Here is a 26,407-nt window from a genome sequence, read left to right as displayed (position 1 = left end):
GCCATTGTGTTCTGTCGGTAGACTTCCGAAGTGAAGAGCTGGTACATCAATCAATCAGCTAAAAAATAAATATATATATGTGTTTATGTGTATCTGTGCCGCGCGGGCATAAGACACTATGTCCAATTTTAGGCAAGATGCAGTTTTAACTATAAACTATACCACCATTTAGACGTTCTTTCGAACGGCATATAACACTAAGATCTACGATATGTCGAAAATTCACATATTTTGGGTAGAAAACAGTTTAGTATAGTTGAGGCACTATTTAAAATGCTTTGAAATGCTCTCATGAGTAAGTAGTTTTTTTGTGACATAGTGTATTATGCCTCCGAGGTACATATATATACTCATAAACACACACCACAATGGCCGCTAAGAGGAATTAATCCTTGTCAACTTTCAATTTTAAATATTTTGATACTGTTTGCAGTAAATCTTATGAGCCATTTTTTTTTGACATAGCATAGGACTTAGCTTTGACTACTTGTTGAAGTCAACATATGTGAACTGATGGGGTTATCATGATAGTAGTATTACCTTTGAAAGATTTGTGCAATGGGAGTGCATGACTTCAGCGAATTAAGCAAAAAATTGCTATTGACAACAGCAATTTTTTGCTTAATTTGTGTTTTTGTCTTTTTGGGGTTTTTTGTAGTTTTCTTCTACAGACATACATGTGTTTAGCAATGGCGTATGTCCAAAAGCTTACATCAAGTCATGACAGTAGTAGTCACTCGTGTAAGATAATAAGTTATTTCAACGCAGCCCTTACAGAATAAAGCATATTAGTAAATATGAGGTTGCAACAAGGTATAGAATTTTTGGTAGGTATGATTTATGCCTTGACATGCCAAGAATTGATTAGCGTTACAGCTAAATAGATGGAAAAAAATCCAAGATGGTGGGATCTAATCCCCTCTGAAGCAGAGGCTTAGCACTGAATATCATCGGGGACCTGGGTTGATGCCGAAAAATATGATCCCAGCGCAAGTTATGAATTGGAAGCCCTTCACTGTCAGCTATTTAATTTTTAATAAAAATGTGCGAAATGGGTTCAGTCGTCACGTTCTACGAATTTAATCAAAAACGCTTTTTCTCCGCCGTTCCACGTTTCAGAACTTAAAAACTCGGAGAACAAAAAAAACTCTCGCGTGGGATGACAAATCCGCGGGAATACAGGGCGTCGCATCTATATATATTCGTTCGACATCCTTTGAAAATGCCCCATCTCTTTTGGAGCCATGCTGGACAAGGTGGTTGGGCAAGTGGTGGCGGTGGTGGGTGGGAAGGGATGATAAAGGAGTTGGGGGGGGGGGGGTTAAGTGAGGAGGGTAGGTTGTAGGGAGAGGGAGGCTGCTAATCAATAACAAATATTTTTCCGGCTATTTGGACCTGGCTTTTCAATGGTATGTGGAAGATTTTCAGCACTCACGCCCTTCTAGAATTGTATACTGCTCCCTTCCATTGCTGACGAACCTTATTTTTCACCGGTTTTAAAACTTTTTTTTCCCTGCAATTTTATTAAGTCCATTTCCATGGTCCTTCTGTGGGAATAAATGGAAAAAGAAATTCTGATACACTCATTAAAAGTAGATGTTTGTTCCAATAAAACTGAATTTTAAACGCAAGCAATATGTCGAGACAACTGAATCAAATAACAAAATATTAATGACACATAGAAACAAAACATAAAAAAAAAATCTCAAGTCTTGATTTAGACTTGACGAATAGTAATTATAAACTGTCTTGAGTTTTCAGGAATATGATAATTTCGATTTAACGAAAATTAAAAGGGCTACGAGCCCAATATAGTCCAAATTCTGGTAAGAGCACAACGGAAATCCGCGAGGGTAGAAGTCACAGGTTATCCTGTTCTAGTATAGGGAAAACAGGACTGTGCGACCCATGTACATCTGAAAAAATGACGGTTCACGTAAACACCTAAGAATCAATTTATTAAAAAAGAAGTGTTTTCATGGATAACAATATTTGCCAAATTGAAAGTTACAACTTAGCATTAAGGATTTTAATATTCATTACTAAAATACAAATTACAATACTGAAAATTAAATCAGTTACAACAAATCGTGGATTGTAACCAAATCCACAAGGGTAGCCCACAAACAGAAAACGTTAACACATTACAAAATAATGGACATCGGCACGAGGGAATGGTCACACGCGACCAGTACAAGATAAGGAATTGAGCCCTCGAGCATTTAATTACATTTAACCTTGGCAAAGGGCGAAGGGGAAATCCCTTCGCGAATTAACGAGATGTCACGCAAGTTGCCGCGTTGAGTTTGGTCATTGTAAATCAAATGAAACAAATACTGCCTTAATTTACAGCCAAAGAAAAGTAAGTAAAATGAATTTAATTAATTAAAATATTTAAAATGTATCCTTATTAAATTGAAAAAATTAAATAACAATTTCAACTAACGTATGATATAACTCTAACAGTATTATACATAATATTTGTATAACACATAGAAAGAAAAACAGTTTTCTCAGTCATAACTTAACCAATTACCCATACATTTGACTCGACAGTGAGAGACTGATAACAGTGCGGCTAGGATAGCTCTGCCCGCTACCCTTCCCTGGGATCCGTCCTAATGACCACGACTACAGCTACGTGTATGCAGTTGTAGTTTGGGGAGAGGATAACCTGGCTTGTCATCTACCCTCTGTCTTCCGTGCGCGGCTCCATCACTCTATCAAGAGGAAATCGAACGCTGGTTGACAGGCAGGGGATTGGTCCAATTCCTCGCGGGGGCAATACATTTCCCTGGCCTGCTTCCTTGACTGGACAGGTAGAGCACGGTAAGTAAGTTAGTACGTGAGCCATCCCGCACTCAACGAAAGGGATTGTCGCTGTTTTGACGTGAACACGTCTTTAAAATTGCTTACATAGTAGGAGGCAATTGAAAAAAAACGAATGATAACAAAATCAGGGAAAACAGTTTGGTGTTGCAGCTACATATCTGTCATCTCCATCAAAATTTAATTACACCACTGGACAGCTAAAGGATCAAAGAATTCGTTACGCTAAGTGAGGACTGTGATGCATCGCGCGCGGTGGAGGGGGAAGTGCCGCCATTTTGAGGTCATTTTGGCTGCGTTTCGAGATTTCCATTCAGTATAATTTTTGACTCGGAGAAGCTACGACGTTCGTTTTGGATTCAATCGACAGCTCTCGTCAAAATCTATCGACTGGATGTATAAAACATTAGTGTTAAATATATATGGTGTTATAATAAAAAATAGCGTATTTTATATTTTGTATAGAAAATATTACCTGTTACGTACACGTGTTCACGTACAACACACGACCGTGTCCATGACACAGCTACACCCCATTTTTTTTAATCTAGTTATTTTAACTGGGTGCACAATAAAAAAAAATTATCAGAAACGCTGACAGTGAGTCGTGTAAACAAGATTCGACCGCCGTGTTTTCGAACCTACTGATTTACGATATCTCCTAGAAAAGGAAGTGAATATATATTTCATTTCTGTCACGAATGCATTGTGCAACAGCACAGAGTAGGTTGCAATTTTGGCGGGAGTTGGGAACTATTTATAAATATCAATAATATTGTTGCAAGAAATTGCATGTAATTCCTGTTTTAAAAAAATTAATTATTGCAAACACTACTCATAAAAAATTGTTTCGTGGGTAGAATGGTAAACTAAAAATATTACATAACCCAAATTAAGTTATATAGTCACGTGTAAGGAAAATAGTTTCGTAAGGATAGCCAAATTAATTTAATGCAGTTTTATTTACTACTAATGTCTGTTCACAAATCACTAAATATCTGTCAGGTCCACAGTTCACACACTTCACTGGAGCTTGGGGAGTCCTAGCAAAGAAACGGGCTCCCCATTTGGAAGCCACCCTGCAAGGTTTTCTGTTTCCGCCCACCCGTCTTTTCGGTAGCCAGACTTGTTGCAAGGGATTGTATTCCTACCAGAAAAAAATGCCACCACTTGTCTGGGCAATCCGCCTTGGAGGAGCCGGGGCGCGAACCCGGGTCCTACAAGTCACAAGGCAGGCGCTCTACCCCAGAGCCAGAGGGTAGAGCGGTGAACTGCATTCTTCTTAAGACTGAAATGATGATATTCACCCGTGTTTATTTCTGGCAGTTTATTTGGGAAGCAAATATTTACCTACGTATGTAGAGTATTTAAAACACGTGAGCCATTGTTTTAGTACAAGCCAGAGATGTGTAAGATCTAATCTTGGTAACAAGGAAATTAATATGTTCTCAAGATGTAATTTTATAATAAATTTAATATAAAATTATTTTCATTATAAATTAAAATAATTTTATAATAAATTTAATATAAAATAATTTTCATTATTAATTAAAATGTATACACAAAATAATATTGAACATATTTCAGCATATATTCACTAAGAGAAATTTAATGGTTGTAGAAAGTCGCACAAGTGATAACTTTTACGAACACTTGGGTGACTTTTTCACTATAACATTTATTTAAATATGTTAATGAATTTATACCTTACTAACCATTTTATTATTCGATTTCTATTAATTATTTGCATGCAATATAAAAGTTAGCCACTATGTCACATTAACCACGTTTTTCATGAGAGCAGTTAAAAGAATTTGAAATAGTATCTCATTTATTTAATCAACTATGTCCTACCCAAAATAGGTGAATTTTTTACATATCGTAGATCTTTAGAGTTGTATGCCAATAGAAAGAACGTCAAATGGCGGTCAGGTTAATGGTTAAAAGTACATTATGCCCAAAACTGAACCTAGTGTCATATGCCTCCGGCGTACAGATGTATATCGTTAAAAGAAAATAAAACAGATTAATTACTTATTTTATGCGTTAACAATTGATCTGATGATATCCTAAACGACCCCTACTTCTCCCTTAACTCTTCCCGAAAAGAAAAAGAGGAGGTTGTTGGACCGTCGAGCTACAAGCGCTGGAAACGAATTTTCGAGAATAATGTATCACTACGCGCCACGCGTATGAGTATGGAAGATGACACAAGGCCGACGGAAGCCACCAATCAGATTGCAGGCTTCTTCGCTCTCGACTCCCTCCAGACTTTCATCGCCCGTCTCTTGGGAGACGTGTGGAGGATGTTTAGGTTTTTTTTTTCCAGACGAGAGAACACTTCCCCCTCCCCCCCTAAAAGGATCACAGATTGCTGGGGCCGAGAGGTTAGTCCGTATTTACAGGTCGTAAATCGGTGACGTCCCGTCTGCGCGCCTGACGCAAATCTGTGACAAACGCCTGGCGCGCTCATTCGTCATTCCCCTTGCGTTGGGTTTTGTGGGAAAGGGGTAGAGAGGGAGGGATGAAGTGGCGTGGTTCTGACGCTTGCGTGATGGAGAACCATAAGAAATTTATCACAGTCGAGGGGTTCGCCGTGTGTATCGAAACGCTATCATTGGTTGCGAGACCACCACCCTCCGACAAAGGGAATTTCGTTCTGTATATTTCACGGTCTCGTCTAAAACCAGAGACTCCAATTCGTCGACGAAACGAAATATTATTTTTGTGTTACCTACATTCCTGTAACGTTATTTTGTTCTTCACGCAAAATGCGAAAATGAAGAAACAAAAATAGACGGAAAAAAATATGTGGACGAGTGTTTCCGTACTCGCAATCACACTCACAATACGAAACTCGGACACGAAATTTAACCTAAAGATGTATATACGAAAATTGTGTTTTCAACTACATTTTTTGACGTGAATCACACGTGGTTTCCGCGCCCGCCGCTAGAATTCGCTGCCAGAGCAGCAGTTACGCCGAATATCGAATCATTCGATTTCAGAGCGAAATGTTAAACTATACAATGAAACGACTCCTATAAAAGCGGAAAAAGACTTTAGAAGACTTACTGAACCCCGGTTTTGGATCTGATTTTCAACAAGAAACTTTATTAAAATACTGCCCATCTTGCTTAAATTCATTAAACAGTTAATAATATAAAGTTTCCTCTTGTGTTTGTAAACTTTGTTTCGCGCCATCCGCCACAGATGGCAGCACCGTGGTTACTCATTTCCGTCCCGCCCGACTTTCGTTCCGTTCACGAAATTACTCCTACCAAATGCCGTCTATCGTGCGCGAAGAGGTTACACATCAAAAATAATTAAACCGTGAGTTTTTTCTGCAGAAAGAATTCGACTTAGAAGAATTGCAACCACCACGACAATATTATATATTTGGTCTCTGTTGCATAGTTTCGAGTTTGTGAATGTAACTGAATGAACTATCATCTTTGTTCAGCAGCTAGGTCTTTTTGTTTTAAGTTATATGTCTTTACGTGAATTGAGGGTGAAATTTTAGTATGCAACGAAACGCACGAGCATCATGCGATGGATATGTAACGTAATGAAGTCCAGTTGTGTTCAGACGCAATATATACGACGTAGTGCGTGGTTTATTTTCAAACGAACGAAAAATAGTGTTTACATATAATTACGAACTAGTAGCTGCAACTACTAGTACCTATATTTTTATGCTAAAACCAGAGACCAAAGTTTCTGCAATTGGGTTTTCATAAGGTTTACTCATTATTTATTAGCCAAAAAAATTATGTTAGAACAAACATAGTGTCAAAGGTATTTAAAAAGTTTTAGGGTCTCATAAGTATGACAAATGCTGCCTTTTCACGTTAAATATGTGCTTAAGTTTATTTGTCAAACTAACTGTTGCAGTCCAAATGTCACACGTAGGCTATAGTACTATCTCTGGCTGGTGATTCGCAATAATAGTCACTTTTTATGTATTATTTTTTTTTTGGCCAGTGAAGTAAAAGACAATGGAACACAAAGTACTCCCGTTTAGCTTACAAAATATTTTTTTTTTGTTATAAAATATTATTTTGGTATCAATTTACAACTCTTCAGAACAAAGTCGATGTGACTTCCATGTACAATAGTCGAAGGAGCGTTTCTTCGCAGTGGAGAAGATAAGTTACCAATGATTCTCAAAGACTTTAATGTCGATATTTCCTTAGGAATTCTAGACCACCTGTCAACTTTCTTGAAGAGCATCTGAGTTTAACAATAAATGACGATACTATTGCTTTACATTCACGATATGGTACCACTATTAATGCTGTACTCAGACGAAATATCGTTATGTCGCACTTCATTCAGCACAAAACAATGATAAATAATTAACCAATTCATTCATTGACGGAAGAAGCTACGAAATAAGATGCAATCCCAAATTAATTTATTTACTCGATTTAATTTAGAAATGAACTATTCATTGTTTACTACACTGGATCGAAAATTTAATTTATTCAGTAGAAATTTACGAAAGGAATTTAATATCTTGCTCTGCTCCTTTTAACGTTCTTCTTCAATTAACTTTAAGACTCTCAGATTTTCATCATGCCACAATATTATAAATTTTAAATCACGCACCCTTTTTTACTACTCTCTATTTTATTTGTAGGATTATACTGAAATACAATTAAGACTCCTTAAAAGGAATTCAAATCCCATTGTTTTGTGCACAGTTTTTCCCAGTTTAATTTTGGGAAATGCGATTTAAACGTTAGCGTTTTTGAAGACCGTTTTCAAATAAACTTAACAATTTCTTGACCAAACGTGATAATATATTCCGTATTTTCAATCCTAAGTATTCAAAACTTATCTTACGGTAAATCATATTACAAAATTAATCAAGTCAGTGTAAAATTTGATGTATGAAAATTGTTACACGAAATATTTTTTTTGATTTATAGAATAACAATAGTTATTTCTTGTATTTATTAAGTTAATCAAACACCGTTGGCCTCATTTTTTGGGAAAATTATTTTACATTATTACAAAACTAATTCTTACATAATATTTTTGTTGGTAAAGGTTACAAAGATGATTCAAAATAAAATAGCTCAGTTATTCTACAAAAAATTCCTTAATTATACTATATATATATATATATATATATATATATATACACATACATACATATACATATACATACTTTAAGATATTAATAATTTTTACATAAACTGCTAACGTCTGCCAATTAATTTCAACCAAAATACTTCAAGATTTTCATTATATTTAAATTTCGTAATAACTGTTGGAACACAACTGAGTTATTTCAGGAACACAAATAAAAACTATACAACATATATAAGTAGTACTCAAATATTACACAGATACAGGCGATGTTTTTTTACACTAAAATGAGGACCGAACACGGATATTTTAGACTACCTTATCTGAGAATTAATGAAATGAGTACAAAAAAATTCCTGTCCTGTTCTTATTGCCCTATAGTTAGGGACCGGAAAAATTCGCGGATTCAATGACCTTTAGGCTTAGCCTCCATTATCCTCTGCATTTCTCAAGTAAACGCGCGTGTTCATTGGGTACTAAATTGTGAGGCGTCTCCACTGGGTAGCTTGTAATTAGACGCTTCTTTGGTCGATAGTCTCTCATTGGCCCAGAGAGCTCCAGTTAAACTGCGAGCCAATAGCAGAACCAGCAGAATTGTACACATGTTTGAATTTCAGCCTATCACGAAATGAATCTGCGAATTTTTCCGGTCTCTACCTATAGTTACTGCCATAACGAGGGAAGGGAGCTCTATAGCCATTTTGTAGTCTTGTAACCACGTGTTGCCGTGGGAAAAGAGGGATGTAAACATTAAACCCTCGATAAACACCGCGGGTTTCCGAACGAATGTTCTGAGGTTGCTTGGCTTGTGGGTTCTCATCACGTCGGAGGCGAAGGGTTTCCTTCGACGTTTCGGTCGACATTGCATTCACCATCTTCAGGGTACCAGTTAAAAAAAACGAGGCAAATATCATTCTTTATTGACTTTTTTTTCGACAGTTAAACAGTATTTTTACTTTTACATTTCTAGTGACTTTGAATTATTTTTTTTAACCATTCAGTAGGAGGCTGTTACCATGATGATGGCCACAGCGATGTCAGCCGAAACGTTGGAGAACTCTTCACTTTTTTTCGTGGCTAAAACCCAAAAGCCACAAATTGGCCCCCACGACTTGCTCTGGATCCGAACCCAGAACTCTCTCACGCCGGGAGCCATGGTGTGTCAGAGCGCTACTTGAGGAGGGGGGGGAGACTACCACTGCCGATTTTTTTTCCTACCCTGACTAAAAACAAAGTGTATCTGTAGGAGGGGTCCGGGTTAGGGAGGGACCTAGGTGAATCTCAGGCCGAAAGCTATTACGTCTAGTCATTCTATGATTAGCCACGCAGGGAGAGGTACGCATCCATCGTGTGCTTTGTTAGAGGATTGGCCAGTCATGGCGGCGATTGGCTCCATGACTAACTCCCACATCTTTAAACTAGCTTAAAACTATGCTACGTTTTCCCCAGGTAAAACCAGCACCTGGGCACAAACATAAAGGATGCGAGGGGCATGCATTAATCGCGTAGGAGTGTACAGTACAGGATACAGACGATGACATGGATGAAAAGTTGGACAGAGTATAAAAGAGTCTACCATGCGGGCGGGGGTTGGTAACTTGGACGAGTGGTCCGCTTTCATATTTTGTAACCATTGCTTGCTGGATTCATCACCAGTAGCGCTCGCACCCCTAGTGGTGAGTGTTATTACATTGGCCACTCCGCCGCCAGTCAGCACCTAGAACTAGAGAAGAAAAAAGTATACAAACTTACATACTAGACGCTTGATTAATTAGTTTCTATGAATTGCCACCGAGGCGCGGTCATTGGGCGGAACCGGCGGTAATGGGCGGGAAAGGGCGGGAAAGGGTGGGAACGGGTGGGGAAGGGCGGGAAAGGGCGAGAACAGGTGGGAATAGGCGGGAATAGGCGGGCGGGCTTTCTGCAGTTATGCGCGCAACGTGGTGCGCTCAGGTGCGAGCAATTACGTTAGTATGTGCAACCGAGTTCGAGGTGACATCCCCAATGGTAGCATGGGCGATGAGGAGGGGAGGAGGGGTTGCCTGACGACTGGCAATGGTGTCTGCGGGAGCCGGTAGCTCGCCTGTCGCTTCTGTGAGCTACTACCTACCCTCCCCCCCCCCATCTTCCTTCGAGCCTTGCGGGCTTCAATACCACCTCCACCCCCCTCGATTCAGCCGCTTCGGAGCCCGAACGGTCGGGCGGTAATTGAGGCATTACATAATTGCAGCGCGGAGCTCACGTGTGTCTGGCGTGCGTGCGTGCGTGCGTGTGTGTGTGTGTGTGTCGCACCTCCGTGGAACAAGGCCCCAAGGCACAGAGAGTGCTCAAGTTCTGGGGGTCACTACAGGAAGACTACCATTCAAAAAAAATTTACACAATTGCAAAACATGACACTGAAAAAAATAACTTGGCGATTGGCCTTGGAATAGTCACACCTGTGATCAGGTAAAAATATAGATAAAATATAGATACCAAAAAAATTTATACACATTAATGATAAATATTTGTGCGTTCGTCTTCTGTTTTGTAAAGATGAAGATATAGATAGTATATATATAGAGATAAAGATATACAACGAGGAATAGAGAGATATATAGGGAGATACACAGATAAAGAGAGAGATATAGATAAAGAGATAGATTGATAAAAAAAAAGGAACATATATACTTAGCTACATAGAGATATAGAGAGATTTTTTATGACTTGATGTAATCTTTTGGACATACGCCATTGCTAGGCAATGGCGTATGTCCAAAAGATTACATGAAGTCATGCACTCCCATTGCACAAATCTTTCAAAGATAATATCAATCCCCGGTATGGACACCGGTATGCATATTTCTCTGAGGAAGTTGGAAAAGAAATTAACTGATCTATCACAACGTTCCAATAACTTGACTTTTCTCTGTAAATGTCGCAATGCTTAGCAATGGCGTATGTCCAAAAGATTACATCAAGTCATGCACTCCCATTGCACAAATCTTTCAAAGATAATAGGTTTTTTTTATACAGAAAGAGAAATATATGGAGATTTATAGAGAGACATATAGAGAGATAGAGATGATTTGTATGGAATGTATCTACGTGAAATAAATTTTTAAAATAATAGAAAGGGGGATAGCAGAGCAGGCCGGGTGTATGAGCTGGTGTGTGTATAAACACCGCATGGACGGCGTCATCGCGACTACACTGAAGGGAGGGCGCAGCACGGCCGTAGGGCGAAGCCCTCTCGAGGCCCTGACAGGAGGCCCGGGTGATCCATCACCTGACCGCAGCGGGCCGCAGGTGGCCGCAGCGGCTAACGAACTAAAACCCCCCGCAAGTCCATCAGCGCTCTCTCGCAGCGCGCGCTAAAAGCACGCCCTTGCCGGACCGATGCGCGCCTCGCGTTAATTCACTGCGGGGACTCTCTCTGAATCATATCTACCCCCACCCCCGACCCTCGTGAACTTGGGAGCAAGTAAATGACATGATGGGTGTCGAAATTTCCTGATTTTAGAGTATTGCGCTTACCAATCAACGTCAAAAATTATTTTTAAAAAATGTTTTTTTTTCCTATATGTATAATATTTGAAATTATTCGCAGAAACGTGTCGAGTTTATTAGTTTAAAAGCTCAAACCTTTTCAGAGATAATTTCCGCGTATTTTAAGTGGAGAGAATCTAACTTTTAATACTTAATACAAAATGTAAAGTAAAAAAAAAAAAGACTGCTGGAAATTTTTTTTTTTTGCAGTACTAATATTTTTAATTCAAGGGGAATTTTTGTGACTTTCGTGACAAGTATTTCGGTTTCGTTTTTACTTTTTCGTGACGTGTAATCAAACTTTTTTTTATAGCCAAGTCGTTCTCTTTGTGATACTGTGGTTTTATAACACCTTATACAGTGTTTAAGATGCAAAACCCTAACCTGTGTTACGGCTGGGACCTCTGGCATGACGGGGCCTTTGCAGACGACAGTAGCTCAGGGACGTTAACTAAACTAGTTTCCACCCGAGGCAAGAACTCAACTTGGAAGCCCCGCATTTCTTTTCAAAACAACCAACTCAAAACCTTTCCCGACAAGCCCTCATATCACAACCACGCATTAATTACACTATTCCAAACATTTTTGATTTAATTTAGATGATAAACAAATATATTTATTTGCATTAATTTCATTTTTAAAACATCGCATGTTTAATGCATACGCGACATTTATCAGCTTTTATATATTTGACGATATACATGTATGCATCTTTCAATACAAATAATTCAATTCATCTGCCCTCCAACTATATATTTTTTGTGTTTTAACACTATGATATTCAAATAAATATCTTAAGTAAAAATTACTATGCCAGTTTACCCCCCCCCCCCCCCTTCCCAAATACGGAGCCCGGGGCATAAGTTCCTCTAGCAACCCCTTCCTTCTAGTTACGACCCTGCAGTTCTTGAGTGCGAGAATACAAACAAACAACCAAGCATTGTTCTTCATATATTTTTTGAGCTATTAATTGCAAAGCTTGAAGAAACACGATGTTTTTAGTTTGTCCATCCAGAGCTTTCGTAGGTTCGTAGGTGTAGACAATAATTTTCATCTTATTGCGAACGTAAAGTTTGCAAAATTTGATCAAGAATTTCCAATACCCTGCTTTAAGGGTCAAAAGAATGAAGTTATCAAAATTTTTACAGACGGGCGGATGAAAGATTTCTGGCCATATTGGCTCCAGCTCAGTTAAAATGTTTTCATACTTTAGTTAAATAATCATAATTACGAAAGCAACCAAACAATTATTCAAACTTAAATACTCTCCTAATATAATGTGATTTGACACGCCAACATCTAGCTGATATTTGGAGGTTATAATTTCAACCGCCCGTCCGTCAAAAAAAAAACCAAGTTAACAAACTTTTGACAGACTGACGGATGATAGTTTTCTGGCCCATCGTACTGGCCGCAGGTCAGTAAAATGTGTTCATACTTCAGTTTTAAAAAAAATAGTTATGGAAACAGCAAACATTTGACAAGCCAACAGCTAGCTGTCATTTGGATGTTATGATTTCTTCCAGCCGTCCTTCTAAAAGGATGAAAACACAAAAGTTTGTCCGGACGGACAGACGGACGGATAGAAATCTCCGGGGACGCACCACAACGCCGAAACACCACAACGGCGAACGTACAATAACGCCGAAAACCATAACGCCGAAATGCCAAATCGACCACAACGCCGACAGCTAGAAAACTGCTGTGTACCACAACGCCGAATTACCACAACGCCGAATTACCACAACGCCGAATTACCACAACGCCGAAATACGTTAACCCCGAAAAATGTCATTGCAGGACTGCCACAAAGGTTAGATTAGGTAAGGTTAGCTCACAAATTCATCCAGTTGTTTTTTTTTAATTTTGCTCCTGTTGCCCCCTCCCCCTCCCCACAACAACATTTTTCGGCGTTACTGTATTTCAGCGTTGTGGTACACAGCAGTTTTTCTAGCTGTCGGCGTTGCGGTCAATTTTGCATTCGGCGTTATGGTATTAGTAGAGACCTGCAAAATTCGCGGTTTCGATGGCCTTCAGGATAGACACTCGGGAAAATAACGCAAGTTCATTGGCTGCCGACTTGTAAGTCTTCTCAGCTGGTTTGTCTGTGATTCGATCCTTCTTTGGTTGAGGGTTTATAACTGGTTTGAGATTCGTCCAGATGAACAGTAAGCCAACAGCAAAATTATCTAAGAGGTATGTGTGTTTGAATTCTAGCCTATCACCTGATGAATCCGCGAATTTTGCAGGTCTCTAGGTATTAGGCGTTATTGTTAGAGACCCGGAAATTTCGCGGATTCATTTAGTCGCAAGCTAGAATGCAAACCTTCACACTCTCGCACTGTGTTCATGATTGGCCCGCAGTTGTTTGGACACGCCCCTCTACGACCGTGAGCCAACGATGCCCGGCTAGGAGAGAAGCAAGCGAATCAGGTAGTGACAAATAACAAGGATATAAAATGTTCTCGCTAAGAAATCAATCAACCAATGGGAAAGTAAACGTGGGTCGAGCACACCTATAACTTTGAACTGTGTCCTGAGGCCAGAGGAATCCGCGAAATTTCCGGGTCTCTAGTTATTGTTAGAGACCGGAAAAATTCGCGGATTCATTTCGCGGTAGGCTAGACTCCAAACTCGTACACCTTTATGCTGAGTCAGTGATTGGACCACCGTTTAGCTGAAGGACTCTAAGCCAATGAAAAACCTTCAACAAAAGAAGTATCAAATCACAAGCATCCCAAGTAACGCGTGTCTCGAGTCAGTATCCGATGAGCAGGTGCAATTTATCCCAGTACATAGAGGATCGTGGAGTCTGTCCTAGAGGTCATTGAAACCGCGAATTTTTCCAGTCTTTAGTTATTGTTAGAGACCGGAAAAATTCGCGAATTCATTTCGCGATAGGCTAAAATACAAATAGTTATACCTCAGTGCTGCCTCTGCTATTGGCTTACGACTCACCTGGATGACTCTGGGCCAGTGAGAAACACCCAACCAAAGCTTTATCGAATCACAGGCTGCTACGTTGGGACGTCTCACAAGACAGCAGCCAATGAGTGGGTGACATTTGACCGAGTGTACGTAGAACTATGGAGTTCATCCTGGAGGTCATTGAACCCGCGAATTTTTCCTGTCCCTATTTATAACTGGATGAGATTCGTCCAGATGAACAGTAAGCCAACAGCAAAATCATCTAAGAGGTATATGTGTTTGGATTCTAGCCTATCACCTGATGAACCCGCGAATTTTGCAGGTCTCTAGGTATCAGGCGTTATTGTACGTTCGGCGGTTTGTGGTGTTTCGGCCGTCGTGGTGACGACCTGGGCTGCAGGCGGCGGGGAAGGCGTGTCGCCCGAGCGTATCGCGTGTGCGGCAGGCTTCCTGAACGTGAACCCGGGCGACGAGCAGCGCGCGCCCTCCAACTACGGCCTCATGGACCAGATCGCGGCGCTGCACTGGGTGCAGGAGAACATCGCCGTGTTCGGCGGCGACCCGGCCAGCGTCACCGTCATGGGCCACGGCACGGGAGCCGCCTGCGTCAACCTGCTGATGACGTCTAGCGCCGTGCCCGACGGTGAGTGTTGCCCCGCGCGCTGCAGGAAGGTGGACTAGACCGGGGCTTAGGAAAGAAAGTTTTGTATATTTTACAAGGAAAATCCTTGGAAACCCTGTTGCCAAGTATATTACTTGTAAAACTACAAGGCAGAGCTTTGTGCCATGTGCGATTTTGCAAGGCTCTGCCTTGTAGTTTTGCAAGAAATATCCTTGGCAACAGGGTTTCCAAGAATTTCCCTTGTAAAAGTACAATTTTTTTTTAGAGTGTAGAGACGAAAAAAAATCACAACTACCTTATTTTATTTATTTACTAGCTAAACCCGGCCACGCTTTGCTGTGGCACAGTTTAATATTTATTCATTGTTTAATTTAATATTTTACTGTGCATGGCTGTGGAATGTAATAGAAGAAATAAAAATGTGTTTAGCTTAAATATTTTTATTGTAAAGCTAATGGAAGGACTACATTCCTTGTTTTCCCATTTTTTGCATAAACATATAGATCAGATGGTTTACCGACTCTGGAGCACCCGACATATAACTGTCCATGAGAGAAGCATTCATTTTCTAAATTCAAACCGCACACTTGCAAAGATTGTCCTTGTGCTTTATTGATGGTCATAGCGAACGCAAGGCGTATTGGAAATTGAAGTCGTTTGAACTCGAACGCCATATCTGTCGGAATAAGTGGCATTCGTGGAAGTAATACGTCTTCACCTTTATGAAGTCCAATCAAAATTGTTGCTTCAATAAGATTATCCATTAATTTTTTAACTACTAATCGTGTACCATTACATAATTTAGGCTGACAGATATTTCGAAGCAATATAATTGGCACACCAATTTTCAAATTCAAAATATGTGGTGGTAATCCTGGAACATCGAGTGAATTGAGAAATTCCGTTGGAAAGTTCACTGCTTCATTTTGGTGCACTACTGAATCAATAGATTTGTATGTCATTGTTTCACCTTCGATTCTGTTTATAATACTATTGTTCATATCGTGTACGTCAACATTTTTAGCCGCTAGAATGGCTCTTTCGCTCAACCATGCATGATTTTTGAATTTTGTTTCGATGTTTTGGAATACCTTGTCTACGTAGTTATAAAATAATATTCATGGATTTTATTTTTTAAATCTTAAATTTTTTCTTAATACAATGAAATATTAGTTCTGTAATTATTGTTCCGTTCATAATTGTTTACACAGAATGTATTGAAAAAAAATTAAGTCAATTTATATAAAACCTTCTATGAAAGTTATACTGACTGTTTCATTGATAAAATTACTAAGAAATATATAAAAAAATATAAGTTTAAAAAGCGAATAAAAATTTATAATTAACCAAAATAAACTCAAAATAAACAAATGTATACTTTTAAAACATGTAATTAAATTAATTAAAATGTGAAGTTTTTATTGTAAACAAATAAATATGAAAAACACATTTCCAGTGTCACATGCTGTGCGATGCCCAGAAACATAAAACTTCTGCAATATTTTATGAGAAAAAGCAGCTAATAATAGGGTAGCTCAACTCACAACGATAGAATGTGGTTAAGTGTCGAAAAACGTGTCTTAGTTAATATATATACTTTAAGAGGATTTTTCGGCCTTGACAATTTTCGCACAACACAGAAAACACGATTTTTCATACTTTGGCACCATAAGGTTTAATGATAGTAGCCTACATAATTCATATTTCCAGTGAAAAAATAAAGTTAAATTATTTCCAAGATAAAAAAACTATATGAATACAAAATTCTGAAAATAGTGTTTCATTAAATCACAATTTTTTTATAAAACATAAGTTTACTCACTTTACAGATGAAATCCAACCAATTCCATTCTTTAATTAAACATTTATAAATGATACCATACACATAAACTGGTCACAGTGACACATTTTGTGCTTAATCAATATTTGGCTTATTAGAAAACAAAACAAAAGTGTTAAAAGATTATTGTTGGAAAAATCAACAAACACATTTTGCTATGACAACAGGGTTGATATGACAACCGGTTTGATATATCAACAATTATCATAACAACGTACGTGATTATAACAAATTATAATAGCAATATATAAGATATAAGCTATAAGATAATAATTATTTAATTTTCAAATGTATTGTACGAAATGTATTTTTTAATTTAAACGTATTTTTATCAATAGAGTCGAAAGAATATACTTTCAAATTAAATAAAGTTTTTTATTCTTTCTTGAAATATATATATACATATTTGTGTAAATTATAGTCGTCAAGGCACAATGGTCGAGTAGACGTCGGCCTCCGTAGCGCAGTCGACGGCCCACCGGGCTACGGTGCGGGGGCTCCGGGTTCGAATCCCGGGTAAGACATGGGTGTAATTTGTATTGTCTTAATAACAACCTTCAACCAACACTACATTTGCACAATGACTCGGGGTGACTTAAAACTACAACATTAAGGGGGGGGAGATTGCTGGCACACTGGTGACTCAAAAAAACTTGCCAGTGTGCCATCAATCTTTTAATTAAAAATAAAATTTAAAAAAAGTAGCCTGATGTGCTTGAACTTCGACAATATGGTACAGCATCGTCGAGTGTGGTCTCAACTAAGTTGGGTGACCATGATATTTAGTTATAGAAACTTTTTTTTTCCGACTTTTCCGGTGGATTTTCCCAAACTTTTATTTCATATAAACACTCTTCTGTTAAGATGCAATGTTCTGTAAAAATTTCAATCCAAACCATCGTATACTTTCCGAGTTTTGCGGCCAAATACATACGGAATTTAGAAACTTTTTTTTCCGACTTTTCCGGTGGATTTTCCCAAACTTTTATTTCATACTAGCTAAACCCGGCCACGCTTTGCTGTGGCACAGTTTAATATTTATTCATTGTTTAATTTAATATTTTACTGTGCATGGCTGTGGAATGTAATAGAAGAAATAAAAATGTGTTTAGCTTAAATATTTTTATTGTAAAGCTAATGGAAGGACTACATTCCTTGTTTTCCCATTTTTTGCATAAACATATAGATCAGATGGTTTACCGACTCTGGAGCACCCGACATATAACTGTCCATGAGAGAAGCATTCATTTTCTAAATTCAAACCGCACACTTGCAAAGATTGTCCTTGTGCTTTATTGATGGTCATAGCGAACGCAAGGCGTATTGGAAATTGAAGTCGTTTGAACTCGAACGCCATATCTGTCGGAATAAGTGGCATTCGTGGAAGTAATACGTCTTCACCTTTATGAAGTCCAATCAAAATTGTTGCTTCAATAAGATTATCCATTAATTTTTTAACTACTAATCGTGTACCATTACATAATTTAGGCTGACAGATATTTCGAAGCAATATAATTGGCACACCAATTTTCAAATTCAAAATATGTGGTGGTAATCCTGGAACATCGAGTGAATTGAGAAATTCCGTTGGAAAGTTCACTGCTTCATTTTGGTGCACTACTGAATCAATAGATTTGTATGTCATTGTTTCACCTTCGATTCTGTTTATAATACTATTGTTCATATCGTGTACGTCAACATTTTTAGCCGCTAGAATGGCTCTTTCGCTCAACCATGCATGATTTTTGAATTTTGTTTCGATGTTTTGGAATACCTTGTCTACGTAGTTATAAAATAATATTCATGGATTTTATTTTTTAAATCTTAAATTTTTTCTTAATACAATGAAATATTAGTTCTGTAATTATTGTTCCGTTCATAATTGTTTACACAGAATGTATTGAAAAAAAATTAAGTCAATTTATATAAAACCTTCTATGAAAGTTATACTGACTGTTTCATTGATAAAATTACTAAGAAATATATAAAAAAATATAAGTTTAAAAAGCGAATAAAAATTTATAATTAACCAAAATAAACTCAAAATAAACAAATGTATACTTTTAAAACATGTAATTAAATTAATTAAAATGTGAAGTTTTTATTGTAAACAAATAAATATGAAAAACACATTTCCAGTGTCACATGCTGTGCGATGCCCAGAAACATAAAACTTCTGCAATATTTTATGAGAAAAAGCAGCTAATAATAGGGTAGCTCAACTCACAACGATAGAATGTGGTTAAGTGTCGAAAAACGTGTCTTAGTTAATATATATACTTTAAGAGGATTTTTCGGCCTTGACAATTTTCGCACAACACAGAAAACACGATTTTTCATACTTTGGCACCATAAGGTTTAATGATAGTAGCCTACATAATTCATATTTCCAGTGAAAAAATAAAGTTAAATTATTTCCAAGATAAAAAAACTATATGAATACAAAATTCTGAAAATAGTGTTTCATTAAATCACAATTTTTTTATAAAACATAAGTTTACTCACTTTACAGATGAAATCCAACCAATTCCATTCTTTAATTAAACATTTATAAATGATACCATACACATAAACTGGTCACAGTGACACATTTTGTGCTTAATCAATATTTGGCTTATTAGAAAACAAAACAAAAGTGTTAAAAGATTATTGTTGGAAAAATCAACAAACACATTTTGCTATGACAACAGGGTTGATATGACAACCGGTTTGATATATCAACAATTATCATAACAACGTACGTGATTATAACAAATTATAATAGCAATATATAAGATATAAGCTATAAGATAATAATTATTTAATTTTCAAATGTATTGTACGAAATGTATTTTTTAATTTAAACGTATTTTTATCAATAGAGTCGAAAGAATATACTTTCAAATTAAATAAAGTTTTTTATTCTTTCTTGAAATATATATATACATATTTGTGTAAATTATAGTCGTCAAGGCACAATGGTCGAGTAGACGTCGGCCTCCGTAGCGCAGTCGACGGCCCACCGGGCTACGGTGCGGGGGCTCCGGGTTCGAATCCCGGGTAAGACATGGGTGTAATTTGTATTGTCTTAATAACAACCTTCAACCAACACTACATTTGCACAATGACTCGGGGTGACTTAAAACTACAACATTAAGGGGGGGGGAGATTGCTGGCACACTGGTGACTCAAAAAAACTTGCCAGTGTGCCATCAATCTTTTAATTAAAAATAAAATTTAAAAAAAGTAGCCTGATGTGCTTGAACTTCGACAATATGGTACAGCATCGTCGAGTGTGGTCTCAACTAAGTTGGGTGACCATGATATTTAGTTATAGAAACTTTTTTTTTCCGACTTTTCCGGTGGATTTTCCCAAACTTTTATTTCATATAAACACTCTTCTGTTAAGATGCAATGTTCTGTAAAAATTTCAATCCAAACCATCGTATACTTTCCGAGTTTTGCGGCCAAATACATACGGAATTTAGAAACTTTTTTTTCCGACTTTTCCGGTGGATTTTCCCAAACTTTTATTTCATACTAGCTAAACCCGGCCACGCTTTGCTGTGGCACAGTTTAATATTTATTCATTGTTTAATTTAATATTTTACTGTGCATGGCTGTGGAATGTAATAGAAGAAATAAAAATGTGTTTAGCTTAAATATTTTTATTGTAAAGCTAATGGAAGGACTACATTCCTTGTTTTCCCATTTTTTGCATAAACATATAGATCAGATGGTTTACCGACTCTGGAGCACCCGACATATAACTGTCCATGAGAGAAGCATTCATTTTCTAAATTCAAACCGCACACTTGCAAAGATTGTCCTTGTGCTTTATTGATGGTCATAGCGAACGCAAGGCGTATTGGAAATTGAAGTCGTTTGAACTCGAACGCCATATCTGTCGGAATAAGTGGCATTCGTGGAAGTAATACGTCTTCACCTTTATGAAGTCCAATCAAAATTGTTGCTTCAATAAGATTATCCATTAATTTTTTAACTACTAATCGTGTACCATTACATAATTTAGGCTGACAGATATTTCGAAGCAATATAATTGGCACACCAATTTTCAAATTCAAAATATGTGGTGGTAATCCTGGAACATCGAGTGAATTGAGAAATTCCGTTGGAAAGTTCACTGCTTCATTTTGGTGCACTACTGAATCAATAGATTTGTATGTCATTGTTTCACCTTCGATTCTGTTTATAATACTATTGTTCATATCGTGTACGTCAACATTTTTAGCCGCTAGAATGGCTCTTTCGCTCAACCATGCATGATTTTTGAATTTTGTTTCGATGTTTTGGAATACCTTGTCTACTAATTCCTCTTTTGAATCTACGATGTTGCATAAATCAGATGATAAGCTGATATTTCCTGTTTCTGGATTTGTAGGTACAGTGCCGTTACCAACTTCAATTAATTGTCTTGAAAATATGACTGCTGTTGGATCGTTCTGAAGTTTAACTCGCATATTCGTGGTTAAATGCATTTTTTTTACTGTGCTCCAAAAATTTGAATATTTTTTAATTTAAACGTATTTTTATCAATAGAGTCGAAAGAATATACTTTCAAATTAAATAAAGTTTTTTATTCTTTCTTGAAATATATATATATATACATATTTGTGTAAATTATAGTCGTCAAGGCACAATGGTCGAGTAGCCTGATGTGCTTGAACTTCGACAATATGGTACAGCATCGTCGAGCGTGGTCACAACTAAGTTGGGTGACCATGATATTTAGTTATAGAAACTTTTTTTTCCGACTTTTCCGGTGGATTTTCCCAAACTTTTATTTCATATAAACACTCTTCTGTTAAGATGCAATGTTCTGTAAAAATTTCAATCCAAACCATCGTATACTTTCCGAGTTTTGCGGCCAAATACATACGGAAGCTAAATTTTTATATATATAGATGAACACTCTTCTGTTAAGATGCAATGTTCTGTAAAAATTTCAATCCAAACCATCGTATACTTTCCGAGTTTTGCGGCCAAATACATACGGAAGCTAAATTTTTATATATATAGATAATTTTAAACTAAAACTCTGTTATAAAACAATTTTTTTGATAATACTACCAATTCCTGCAAGAGGTTGGGGAAAAAACAGAGAGGGAAATAAAAAAAATTATAATTTCTGAACCATGTATACTATTAAATATTATCTAAAACTTTCTTCTGAAATAACTGGTGGAAAGGGTTGAAATTACGTGCATTTATAGACAAAAAAAGTTCATAACTTCCTTAATAATAAACATATAAAATACGATCATATTGTTTGTAAACCTTAAAATTCGTTATCCAAAACTTTTGTCTGAAACAATTTTTTTTTATACAATAAACCACTGTTGCAAAGGGTGAAAAAAAGGTTATAGAACAAAAAAAATTCACCACTCTCTTAGAAGATAAACTATAGAATATATAACAAGTGATTGTAAATCATCTAAAAATCATCTAAAACTTCTGTCTGAAACATTTTTTTAAGAAGAAACATTACTGCAAGGGGTTAAAAAAATCAAAGTTTAGAAAAAAATATATAAATAAAAATTTCGTACCAAGTACCATATTGAATCCATTCTTATTTATTTTAACTTCCTAAATTTGGTCAATAAAAAATTTCTAAAGAAAATTTTTATGTAACCAACCATTCCTGCAATGGGTGGAAATAAGAAGGATTGAGAGACAAAAAAATGTTAACTTTTTTATCAGGTAAACTATTAAATCCCTTATCATTTGCTGTAAAAATCATATTCATTATCTTAAACTATTGGATGAAACAAATTTTTGAGAAAAAATTAAAACATATTTAAACTTTCTTACTACCTATCACATTTGTTCGTATTTATTTTTAACAGTGTTAATATTATACTAAGCCTTGGTTCAAAGCAAAAGTATATGTGCCCACGTGTTAGAAGTGCAAGGGACAAAAGTTTGAGTTTGATGATCAAAAATATTCACTACTGCCTCAGTAGGCATAGTATGAAAATTCGTTCTCGGCTTTCTAATGCTGGTTGCATTAAGTTTAAAGCATTCGAAATATTTTCTCTGCATGGAATATAAAAAATTTACATTAAGTTTTTAAAATGTTCCTGAAGATTATGGAAGTTTCCATAACATTTGCAGAATAAGTAGGTATTACTAAATCTACCTACGCCTGTAGACTGTGCCAAAGGGTAATACTTTTTATTTTGTTACTTTTAATGTTTGAATGAGATCTTGCAAACAGTTGACCTACGGTCTCAAATTTACTCTATCGCATTCCTTTTTTTTTTTTTCCGAAGATTTATTAGGTACGTACTATAGTTCGTACCGTTGTACAACTTTCGGGAAATACCTACAAACCATTGTCTACTATCGTTAAGGGGAAAACTTGGACAAAACAGGTAAAAATAGGAAGTGTTTTTTAAATTGATAAGACATAATAACTGTCACTATATTTTTTAAAAGTTGCATCTTTTTTAGGTTATTACACTTTCTAAGAGCAGTACCGAAACATTTTCTCAGAAATGGTTTTTGACCCGACGAATCAATATTTGCAAGGGAGGGTGGAAAATGGAGTTTATTAATTTAAAAATAATTTTAGTCCACAAGTAGGCACAATATCATATCTGTTTTACGTTATTGTAAGTATTCAAAGTATTACGTAAAACATTCTGCTGAAATAATGTTTGATTTGACCACTCTTTACTGCAAGAGGTGAAGTTTGGTTAGAATTGTTTTGTTTGTTTTATTTTTGTTCAAACGTAAAAAAAAAATTCAGGTTATAAATCCACCTTCATCTGTACACCGTTAGAAATTACAGTCAATTTACGAACTTTTAAACGAAGAATTTACCTGAAAGAAACGAAAAGTTCTTCGTAATCACAGATGACTGGATTTCCGTAGGAACAACGCCAGATTCCGTCTTCTGTGTTGTGTGTTTATTTGTAAACAATGTAAATACACGAAAGAAAAAAAAGAAGGTCTTCGCTGTAGACTCAACACGTGTCTAAATGTTTTGTTTATTTATTTATTTATTTATTTATTATAATTATTTGAGTGCCTACCAACAGTCAGAGCCTTTAACAAGTGGGCACTTAAAAATTATTACAAAAAATGTAACAATAACACACACAAAACACAATAATACCACAATAATAAAATGGGACAACACAAACATAAACACATGAAAAAAGACATTTGAAAAAAATATAATAACTAAATTTGTCAATTTTAAATTAATACATAATAAATGAAAAAACAATAATACATTATTTACATCAGAAATTATTTTAACTGCAAGAAAATTAAGAATTCAAAATGTCTTTCATTGAGTTTTTTGCCCTTTTGAAAGGGTCTAAATCTTTCAAAATATCATTACAATTATCAGTACACCATTTTGATAGCTCATTTTTTATGTGATACGTTCGAAAAGGTCGCATTGTTCTATGATTGAATGAAGGAACTCTAAGACCAATTTTGTTTAATATTTCAGTGCTGTGGTAAACATTTATAAAACCATTTATTACAAAAACAGTATCAGAAACTTTCTTTCTAAACTGCAGTGTATGCGTGTTCAGGGTTTCAAGAGTTAAGTCATGGTTAAAATTATCTGAATTATCATAAATTAAATGTTTTTGTTAAAAATGTTTAGATAACATGATTACTATTGTTGATTAGTTTTCAAAGCAAGTGAACGTAGCACCCGTACGAAGATAACCGTAGATTTACGAGTATCCCTGGATAATTTTGCAGCCAGTGATAGTCGTACATTTAAGGTTAAAAATTTGTTAACGGTGTAGGCTAGTCGAAAGGCAAGTTTATTTATAGCGCTGTTCCAAGTCGGGAAACCGGAACAGCTGCGATGCCTGGCTTTATCATTTCGTTTGTGTTCTCGTGGGACTGAAAAAAAAAATTCATCAGCGGGAAATCGCTCACCCAACGCCACGAGCGAGAAAATTGTTTCCCTCCACAGACAACACACACACACACACACACACACACACACACACCAATACCAGTCGAGTGTAACACAGTTCAAACATCGACGTTTCCAATTTTCGTCGTTCTTCGCGAGATTTATGTTATTTGCATCCTTTCCACCTCAGACAAACTTTCAGACCACAAACACAGGGCAAATATAGTTTTAATTCACACGCAGTATTTATTTGTGGTAAAAGTTTTCTTATATTTAATTAAGATGACGTAACTTATACATTCTCCTGAATTCTAAATCAAGAAAATAAACATGCAAAATTTGTTAGCGTTTTTGATATTTTCAATTTTTTTTTTTTTTTTTTTGCAATTAGTCTAATTTTTTTTATAAATCCATATCTCAAGGCAGAAAAGAAAACACGTAACCAATATTTTACTCCTTTCGCCAAAATAGCCTACCATCTTAGTTTCAAAAGTATAGTAAAAAAAAATTTAGAGGTTATTAAAAATAAATAAGAAAACGAAATGCTAATCTTACGAAAAAAAAAAAAAAAAGATAAGAATTACTTCACAGGAGAAACTGATTGCAATAGCCTTGCACAATAAACTTCATCTTCTCTATTAAATTAAGTTATATGATTTAACTAAGTCTAATTTTTATTACTAAGAGATAAAAGAATTTTATAATGGCCTGAAAACTGTTTGAAACAATAGTTATAGCGTATTTCTGTAGACATAAAATTTGTCATCTGACAGTTCATTGACCGTGTGGCCGTTTGTGACTTTTTAAGGATCCGTTTCACACGCCATGTTGATTTTTTTTTTGTCATTCATTTTATTTAAATGCTAGTCCTAAAATTTTGCATTCGTTTTTTTTTCTTCTACAATTATTATTTTCAACGGATATTCACTCAGTTGTGTAATATCATAGCTGCAAAAAGGCGCGCAAGACTATGGAAATTGTCATAACTTGCGCAACTGTTTACACCCCATGTCTTGCCAATCTTGTTAAAAAAAAAATTGGTTTTCTGTAAAGTCGGTTTACGGACGACAGTTTAACGTGACAACGTCATAACAAAACAATTATGAAATGATTGCATGCTTTTATGAATAAAATTGAATCATTTTTATTGAGTTATCACTATTTTGTATGGATACAAAGTAGGAGTGAAATGAAATCTATAATTAATTGATACATTTACTTTTATTTGCACTCATTAATTCAAATATGTTTATTACTTTAACGAAGAGGTTATTTTAAATATAACTTTTATACATGTTTGCTATTTAACTTCTTCCAATCTGTGTTATTCTGTTAAGGATAGGACAATGATAGGAAAAGTAGGAAACGAATGGGAGTGTTTCAAGTTTAATGTGCCTCGAAAAAGTCAAATCGATGGTTGTTCCAATCTAGTGGAAGAGAGATAGATGCGGCGCAAGCGTACAATGAGCGTAACGGGACACAGCGTAACGGGACAATGTGCGTAACGGGACACTTTTTCGTGCGTGCAGCCGGCGTTCATCGATTTATTAGACGTTGTCACGTCAAAAAGAATCCGTTAAAAATAGTATGCTATGAAGTTTGACTCTGTGAACTATGGTACGCGCTATCCGTCACCGTGACTACACACTTCCGTTCCAAAAATCTACTTCCGTTC

General features: G+C 36.3%; 1 protein-coding gene across 1 annotated transcript in view; it reads left to right on the top strand.

Annotated features, from left to right (window-relative positions):
* LOC134532299 (neuroligin-2-like) overlaps positions 1-26,407 on the top strand; it is a 445,968-nt gene that overhangs the window by 360,094 nt on the left and 59,467 nt on the right. Inside the window, exon 4 of the mRNA XM_063368717.1 lies at positions 14,828-15,025. Coding sequence (XP_063224787.1) covers positions 14,828-15,025 — 198 coding nt within the window. The remainder of the gene's footprint in view (positions 1-14,827; positions 15,026-26,407) is intronic.

This window comes from Bacillus rossius, chromosome 5 (assembly GCF_032445375.1).
Source record: "Bacillus rossius redtenbacheri isolate Brsri chromosome 5, Brsri_v3, whole genome shotgun sequence".
Classification (NCBI taxonomy): Eukaryota; Metazoa; Arthropoda; class Insecta; order Phasmatodea; family Bacillidae; genus Bacillus; species Bacillus rossius.
Note: the sequence above shows the minus strand (reverse complement) of the source record. Positions and strands in the feature narration are given on the sequence as shown.